Source organism: Seriola lalandi, unplaced genomic scaffold (assembly GCF_002814215.2).
Source record: "Seriola lalandi dorsalis isolate HSWRI2012SDOR001 ecotype SW California unplaced genomic scaffold, Sedor1 jcf7180002053436, whole genome shotgun sequence".
Taxonomy (NCBI): Eukaryota; Metazoa; Chordata; class Actinopteri; order Carangiformes; family Carangidae; genus Seriola; species Seriola lalandi.
In genome coordinates this window covers 47,955-56,964 of record NW_019523989.1, presented here as the reverse complement: position 1 = coordinate 56,964, position 9,010 = coordinate 47,955, and the positions used below count along the sequence as shown (strand labels likewise).

The following is a 9,010-nucleotide window of genomic DNA, read 5'->3' as shown; positions in this document are numbered from 1 at the left end:
ATATGTTAGTGTTTGTGTGTTTGTTTGGTTGTGTGTTGTTGTGTGATAAACAATTTACTTTATTTCCTTGCAGTGCATGCTGGGATACATTCCAGTAACTTTTTTGTTTGAAGTTTGAATGTTTGATGTGATGAAAAAAAGTTTGTTTCATTTCATCCAGAATTACAAAGTTTGAATGTAGAAATCACATAAATGTCAAACTAATAAGATTTACCCTGAAATTACAGAGAAGATCTTTAAATTGTTAGTATGCACATTGACCTTTATAATAACAAGCTACATTTTTAATTACGGATCATTACTGTCGTTTTACATAGATTTGTATGTAATTTAAGAAAGCAGAAAAAATACTGTATAAATAATAAGTAATTTCTCTTTACAAAAATGGGAAATAAATGTAACTCATTAATATTGGCATAATGCATAAAACAGCAGTTTAGCTGTTAATTCACAGATAATTTCTGTAATTTTACAGACTTTTGTTCACAATTTTAAAAAGTTGAAAATTACTGTTACAAATTTATTTTCCGTAAAATTAGGACTTTTTTTTACAGTGTAAACCAATGCACCTCTCTGCCAAAAGTATTGTTAACACGCTTGAACTTGAACTTGTTGCTAGGCGACATCTAGTGGTCGTAGTAAGTATGACAGGAGCAAAGGGAAAAGAGCGGTGACGTAGTATAAAGAAAGACAAAGTCCACGTCATGATTCCTGTGTGAAAGTAGCAGTTTATGTTGCTTCCTTTATTCACGACAGTTAAAGTTAAAGTTAAGTACGTTGTTGTTGTTGTAACCATGACGACAAAGATCGTCTGATCTTTACTTATTACTTGTATTTGTATTTATTTTAATACAGACCACAATCTTTTCCTAAACCTAACGGAGCCATGACGGTTTATTGTTGCAACCGTGGAGATGAAGCTCTGGTATTCACTCTCTGTGTTTATTATCGTTACTATGACAACCAAGGTCCGGTATGACTATCGGCGTAGGGGCACTATTTCAGGAGCCTGTATGGTTGTTCAGGTTGGAGGGCCTGGTTGAGAGATCAATATATATCATTGGAGATCTTATATTGATTGATTGATAGATTTTTTTGGTGTTATTCAATCTTCCCCACTACAAGGCGATGTTCGTTCAACAGTAAAGTTGTGGACCATAGAACAAAAACAACGAGCTGAAAGATGCTAAAACTGAGAATGAACTGGGTAATAATATATGAGCTCATCACCGTTATTAAGAAAATATTGATTAGCTCAGCTTTCTCTTGACACTTAAATCTAAATATGAGTTGCAGTGGTGTGGCACTGCTCGGTGAGACGCTATACTGTACGCTCAGGTAAAGAATAAATTGACTTTGACATACAGTACATTTTTCGTGAGCATGGGGTCAAATTCTTGAGCTCTGCACACACGCTGACATCCGCTCGACTTGTTGCTCTGTGCGAAACACAAGCCAGAAACCGTCTGTCATCTGATCCCCTGTCAGAGACAATAAGCCTGTAAAAATCCCAAGTTTCCAGCCTGATTAAAAACTTATATGACCTGTTCTCTCTTCATACCCCCAAGATGAAATGAGATAAATTACCCTCTGCTGTCATTTTCCCTCTGTTGCAAGGTAAACATATCATTTCGTGCATGATTTCCTCTCGCCTGCAGCCAGTGGACGCCACAGGTCTTCAGAGACGAGATGACTAACTGACACATTGACACATGCAGGCAGACAGGCGGGGAAATGAAAAGCACTGTGGCAGGAGCAGATCATTATTTGAGGAATCCACTAATTCCACATGAATAATTTCATTTTACAAGGTTTAACAAAATACTGCCTCAGCAGAACTCGTCCGGCTGTGCAACTTACATGGTGTTTTTATGATGCTGTTAAATTTCTTTAAAGCTACACACTCACTGAATACTAACATTCAGGTAAAGTTACTAGTAACTAGCTAACATTACCTAGCTAAACTGTAACTTAAGGCTAAAGTTAGAAACTAGCTAACATTACCTAGCTAAACTGTAACTTAAGGCTAAAGTTAGAAACTAGCTAACATTATCTAGCTAAACTGTAACTTAAGGCTAAAGTTAGAAACTAGCCAACATTACCTAGCTAAACTGTAACTTAAGGCTAAAGTTAGAAACTAGCTAACATTACCTAGCTAAATTGTAACTTAAGGCTAAAGTTAGAAACTAGCCAACATTAGCTAAACTGTAACTTAAGGCTAAAGTTAGAAACTAGCCAACATTAGTTAGCTAAATTGTAACTTAAGGCTAAAGTTAGAAACTAGCCAACATTAGTTAGCTAAACTGTAACTTAAGGCTAAAGTTAGAAACTAGCCAACATTAGTTAGCTAAACTGTAACTTAAGGCTAAAGTTAGAAACTATTTAACATTAATCAGCTAACCTGTAACTAAGAAAGAAAAAATGTATGAAACAAGCTAAATTGTTAGTTTGCTTGTCTTAATTTGTTGGGTGGCACAAAGGAGCAGAGGCACCAGCCACTGAAGGAGTGAGGCAGGAAGATGAGATGTTCAGCTAACGTCAAGTTTAAGAAATGGTATGGTCCACTTTAGGGGAGTCTGAAATCATATCAAACGATTCTTTCAGGAATTAAAATTTGAAATATATTGTAATATTTACAATTACAGATAAGAAGGATACATAAATGTTTCAACACCCCAAACTGTTGTTTTTACCTCTATTGGAGTTTTAATCAGGGGAGTCAGACCCCTCACCCACCCCCCACAATCCCTCTTATAATTTGAACCCTTGTATAACTTACCTATACTTAAGAAAAGTATATGAATTATTCTTTAACTGAGGCATTTTAGGTAATGATTATATGTTTTTCCTAATACAACATTTTATAACACAAGGCAGCTTATATATATATATATATATATATATGGTTTTTTTTAGTTAACAATACAAGGTAGCAACTTTACTGTGGTGATTTTCTGGATATACTGATGTTTTTATGAAACATGCTTCACATATTTTGGTTGCAAATTAGCTGACTTTGGGTGTCAAGATGAGGTGTGTGTGTGTGGTATTGTTTTACTATATTCATGGGGTCCAAATACCAGGAGCCCACTGTACTTGACAGAGAGAGAGAGAGAGAGAGAGAGAGAGTGTGTGTGTGTGTGTGTGTGTGTGTGTGTGTGTGTGTGTGTGTGTGTGTGTGTGTGTGTGTGTGTGTGTGTGTGTGTGTGTGGGATGGTCGGAGGGCTGTTCAAGCTCGTTCGTGTTTTCCTTTTGCTCGTCACCTCCCTCTCTGCCTCCCTCCTGCTCATCTCACGGTCAGGTAACACACTTTCACATACACTTACACACCCCTCTCTCCCTCTCCCTCTCTCTCTCTCTCTCTCTCAGACACACACACAGACAAACACACACACACACACACACACACACAGACAGATAGACACACACACTCCCACAACCTCAAGACAGCACACACACACATACACATGCTTCACTTCCTCCCCAGAGCCCGCTTGGGTGAAGACAACATGGGCGTCTGTGAGCTGTGAGGATGGAGAAGAGAGTGTGTGTGATCCAGACTGACTTCCACCAGTACAGACCCACCATCGCTCTGCACAGCAGACCCCTGGCACATGTAAGAACCCTGCCTCTCTCTCTCTCTCTCTACCTTTTCCTTCCACTGTTTCTCTGTCCCTCATTCATTACCTTTCTCTTTCTCCACCTTAATAATTTACCTCTGTACCTGAGCTTTCTTTCTACTTCCCCGTCCTCTCCTCTCCAGGCCTGGTGTCTGTCTGCCACTGTGTTCTCCACCGTGCTGCATGACTGTAACAGGACGCAGGGTCCCTCCTCACTACAGGCCCACGCCTCGCTCTTCATTCCACAGGGGGCGTCAGAGTGTCTAAGATCATTTGCATGCGGTGACTGTATGTGCTTGTGACATACAGCACGAGCGTGTGGTCTTACAAATTACAGCTTTTTCTTTTTATCTTGCATCAGTTTTTTCATGTTTCTGGCTCAGAAATACTCTCATAGTTTCTCTTATTGTTTCTCTTATAGTTTTAAAAGGGGCTGCTAACTTATAAACCTCTGTTTCTCTCCCTCACACACACACACACACACACTGTAGAAGAATGCAAACACAGACAACCATCAGACAGGCTGAACACACTGAAGCAGCAGCTAGCGAACAGATTCAAGTACAGTTGAGAAGACAAACTACATCCATGTAGGTTATAAAGGAAAAAAGGCAAACAGGTTTAAAACCGAGCTAGACACCAGAGTTACAGTATACGAGGTCTGCCAGTCATTTGTTTGGCAAATGTTACGGTAAACTAAGATGTTGAACATGTTAAACATTAAACATTGAAAACCAAAGACACTGTATACACTGTCCGACTAGCAGCAAACAATTTATTAGCAAAGTTTTGGTCTTAGAAACTTCATCAAGCAAATGGTTCTTCAATAGAAGTAGCTGTGTGAGCAAGTTAGCATGCTAACATTTAGGTAGGACCAATGACTGTAGGCACTTTGACATGGATGATGTAGTTGAAATAGACAGCTAACAAGTTTGTAAGCTAGTAAGAGTTGTTGGGAATACTTGATCTTTCAAACTTTATTTAAAGCATCGTACATGTTAAGACAAGCACTCATGTTATAAATTAGTAATGTTAACATTACTAACTGATCGTCAAGCAACATTGTTTTGCATGCTACGGCGCTAGCTACCATGTAATTCCCTCCTATTTTCACAAAATATACCTGCAGTATCAGACGTGTGTCGCTTTTTTTATTTAGGTCCCTGTAAACTAACGGAGGGGAAAACTGCAGACGCGATGATCAATTCCTCCTCCATTGTGCCCAGGAACTAATGTTTGATGGGAACCAAAGTTTACACGGTTGTGTTCTCCAGTGTTCTCTAGAGCGGACACGCTTAAGGATGACCTTTGAAGTTCCATGTTTTCGTGTTAATGAAATGTCAAACAATTAGAAAGTGACAAGAAGAAGTTGTTTGAAGAGAGACATTTATTAATATATTAAATGTTAGGATTTTTATTCCAATCATTACAAGTATTAAGTGTTTCCTATATTCAGATGTTTGTGAGAACTAAACCAAAAATCGAACCTCCTTAAAAAGTCATAATGGATTTTATATCTCGTTAATGCTGCCTGGGGTCCTGTCCAGGTGTTATTACAGGAATCTGTGGCCTCCTGAGAAGATTTCAAGATTAGGAAACAAATTCTTTTCTTCTAATGGTTCAACCTTTTCTCTAATCTTTACCTTTATTTGTAACAAACAGGTTAGTTTCGCCTCTTTAGACCTATAAAAATGATCCAAATGAAACATTCTGAGACTGTTTGGTTTAACTCCTCGCAGCCCACAGACGTACTTGCAAACCAAGTATTTCTTACTAAGGCTTCACCAGACAAAAGTGTTGGGAACCAGTTTGAAAATAACCAACTTTATTGCTGTCTGTCTGTGACATCTGATTGTGTGGCGTTGAACACCATCACTGCTGCAGATCATCATGGCTCTTTAGACGAGTGCTGGTCTGATCTCTTGCTATCATTTCACACCCACACACATGTGTAACACACACACACACACACACACACACACACACACACACACACACACACACAGCTGGGTCAGCCAACAAAGACACGCAAAGCTGTGTGGTTTTCTCCTTTGATGAAGCTACATGTGGGTCATCATTACACTTTGTGTGTTTGCGTGTTTCATCTCATGATAAATTTGACAGGTGCTAAATTGAAAGGAATCTACTGATCACACTGTGTTCAGCTCTGTTCAGTTAAACATAGTTAGTTGTCTTTAATCTGCTGGTCCAACTATGCCAGGTATTTCAATCAGCCCTATTAGGACAATGACTGGCATTGAAAGCCTCCACTGTGTTTATAATGTCAACAGTCATCTCTTCAGTGTAATTACCTGACAACAGTCACATCACTGATATGATTTATGAGCTGGTGTTATTGTATCTGACCTGCAGCCAGTCGACCACAGGACTGTAAGTGAGCTGTGAGGTGCTTCAGTGATCAAAGGCTGGCGGTGTGTTCCTCCATGACCTGGATCAGAGTTCAGCCAGAGGCCAGGCTTCACCCTGCGGTCCGTTCACCTGGGAGCAGAGTGGACTTTTTAGTTTTACAGTAAAAACACTGCTCCTCTAAAGAAATACAGTAACTGAACAGAAACACAGTAAAGAACTCAACACTCACACGGAGAGCTGCAGTTTCAGACCTCAGATCTGACCATGCAGCTACAGTCCAACCTGCACCAGTAACAGGCAAGAGAAGTTACAGCAGCTGTTTATACCAGCAGATGCAGACGTGTTAATGTATGGAATGCATACATACATACAATTAGATAAATAAATATTAATATAATATAATACAATATAATACAGCTATGAAATTAATCCTGAAATAAATACATTAGGTAATAAATGTAGAAATAAATATAATTATAAATATATGTGAGTAAAAACATAAATAGGTTTTTATTTTTAAAATTAAATTTTTATTTATTTCAGGGGGACATTTATTTTATGATTCCACATTTATTTATTTCGGGAGACTTTTATTTCCAAATGCCACATTTATTTCCCAGCATTTTATATATATCCATCTGTAAGGAGGGGGCGTGGTTATCTCACCGTTTCAGACCAAAGCAACAGCACCACCTTCAGAGACGATCAGGAGATCACGTCGATGGGCCGTTAGCATGTTAGCATGTTAGCATGTTAGCGCGGTCGGTACGTAGAGAGAGAGAGAGAGAGAGAGGGAGAGGGTGATATTGGCGACCGGAAGAGAGTTAGCTTGTTAGTTAGCCGTTAGCTGTGAACGTAACATTGCGACGTATGTGCACTTCAGGCTGTTTGTTAGTAAATAAATGCTACGAATCATCACCTGATTTCCCGCCTTTCCGCTGTGCTTCAACTACAGTCCAGACAATGAGACATGAAGATGACCAAGGTAAATACAGGGCGCTACGTCATCAGTGGAGTGAGTCACTCTCAGTTAATGATAATATGTTGAAGATTACCTTAGAAGTGATACTGCACATTTGATATGTTTTCTGTCAGTTCAGAAGAATAATCCTAAAACCTGTTCAGACAGGAAGGAGAAAGGTGAAGATGTCCAGGCAGAGAGGTCACTAAATGAACCAAGCTAGCACTTTATTAAAGAGATGTATTTGTACCATTTGCACCAGCTAGCTTGTAATCTGTCATTTAGCAAGCTAGCTAGCTTGCTAAGTGACAGATTACAAGCTAGCTAACTTGGAATTTTATTGTTACTGACTAGTAATAGCATGTCCCGACCAGCTTCCCAGATAACAAAATTAATCTGACCCATACTTGGCCCACATGCTTGTTTTCGTCTGGCCCAGTATACACCCGGCTCCACGGCCCAAATCTGGCCCATATACAGCATGATGGTTAGATGCTACGTCCACATCCGGACCAGTTCTGGTGCACACAGAAATTCTTACAGCTGTCATCCAATACCACAGGATAACAACCGGACTGTGCCCAGATGTGGAAGTATATGGGCCATAATTGGGCCGAGGACCCAGGCAGGATGTTGTTTCCAAAACCACCTGTTTTGCAAAGATTGATCAGTGAACTTTGCTCTGCCACATTTTGATGGACCAGGTTTTTTAAATCTAAAACCACACACACACATGCACACAAAGAAAACATCAGAAGAACTGTAGCTCTAACAATTATTGCCTGAAGTTGTTAAAATTAAAGCAGCTATTGAAAGCGTTCTTTGCCTGTATGGACACAACATGTTCACATCTACAGGTTTTAACTGGCACTGCCATTGCTTTACTTCCTTATAAATGCTACAGAGACAGAACAATCTGCTCCATGTTGTGAAGAGCTGCCTGCTAAAGATTAATATTTTGGTTTGTGAATTTGTGAGCAACAAGCCAGTGCTGTGATTGTATTACATTGTGCAGGCGCTTATTTTCTGGTCACTGAAAGTATTGACCATCATTTAACTCTCTGGAAAATCTGTCACTCTCTGTGGATTTCTTCTTCCACAGCAGCTTTGCCTCTGAAAATGCTGAGCAAAACTACAATCTGCAAGCACTTTATTTGTGCAAAGCTTTGTGCACACATTGTTGTAATGGCATAATGTTAGTTTCTTTCTTTCTCCTACATGTTTGAGTAGTTTGAATGGGACACTGGGCTTGAGGCTGCAGCCAGTAGCATCTGAACCACCTGCAGGTGTGAATCAGAGCTGAGATCGTGAACAGCTGTTCAAATAAAAGAAAGGAATGGAGATCATAGGATTAATACCCCAGCTACCTCCTCTCAGACTGGGAATGTCAGGAATCAGAGGAAGAAGCAGTTACTTGGGGAATTGCGAGAAAAATGTGAAAAGAGTCATTTTAAACTGAGTAGAAACAGTTTGTACAGATCAGATTGCTTTTTGTCGGGAGGGAAGTGTGTGTGTTTCTGCTCTGCAGGTTCGATCAGACGAAAATCTCAGAGCTTCAAGTCAAAACACGAAAAACTTTGCTTAAGTGTAACTCGTATTCATCATGCAAAGAGGGATTGAGCGGCAACAAAGACAGCATTTGATTTTTGCATTCTCAACAATAGCGCTGGCTTAAGACGTTGAGCCCTGTGATCATGTTAAAGGTGAACCATTGACGTGTCACATTCATCTTCCTCTGCCTCTCTGGCATCAGTGTGCAGAGTGATGGTGAGTGCGGTGGTAAATCCTGCTCTGACAGGTAAATATATTGTGTGTTTGAACTGACTGTAGGCAGAGGAAGTTCAGGTGTGTCAGCAGGCAGATTCCCAATGGCGGTTAAAACGCACTTGTCCTAAATCTTATTTGGACAACGTGGCAATTACAGAGGCACACTTAAGAAAGATGATACCACATTTCCCTGTCTAATTTCCCCCCGGTTTGTCAGGTCTGAGGGGTAAACTCACTGTCAGGGTTCAGAGAGCTGAGCTAATGACAGCTCTTTTCCAATGGCACAGATACC

The 9,010-nt window shown here is 39.8% G+C and overlaps 1 protein-coding gene across 3 annotated transcripts in view; it reads left to right on the top strand.

The window, feature by feature from the left end:
- The first annotated feature begins 3,384 nt into the window (after nucleotides 1-3,384).
- Nucleotides 3,385-9,010, top strand: part of LOC111651120 (putative uncharacterized protein MYH16) — a 41,803-nt gene continuing 36,177 nt past the window's right edge. For 2 of the 3 annotated variants that reach the window (XM_087172596.1, XM_087172595.1), the window contains exon 1: nucleotides 3,385-3,616. In XM_087172596.1, coding sequence (XP_087028722.1) covers nucleotides 3,533-3,616 — 84 coding nt within the window. In that variant the 5' untranslated portion in view covers nucleotides 3,385-3,532. The remainder of the gene's footprint in view (nucleotides 3,617-9,010) is intronic. The other variant, XM_023401072.2, reaches the window with a different exon arrangement.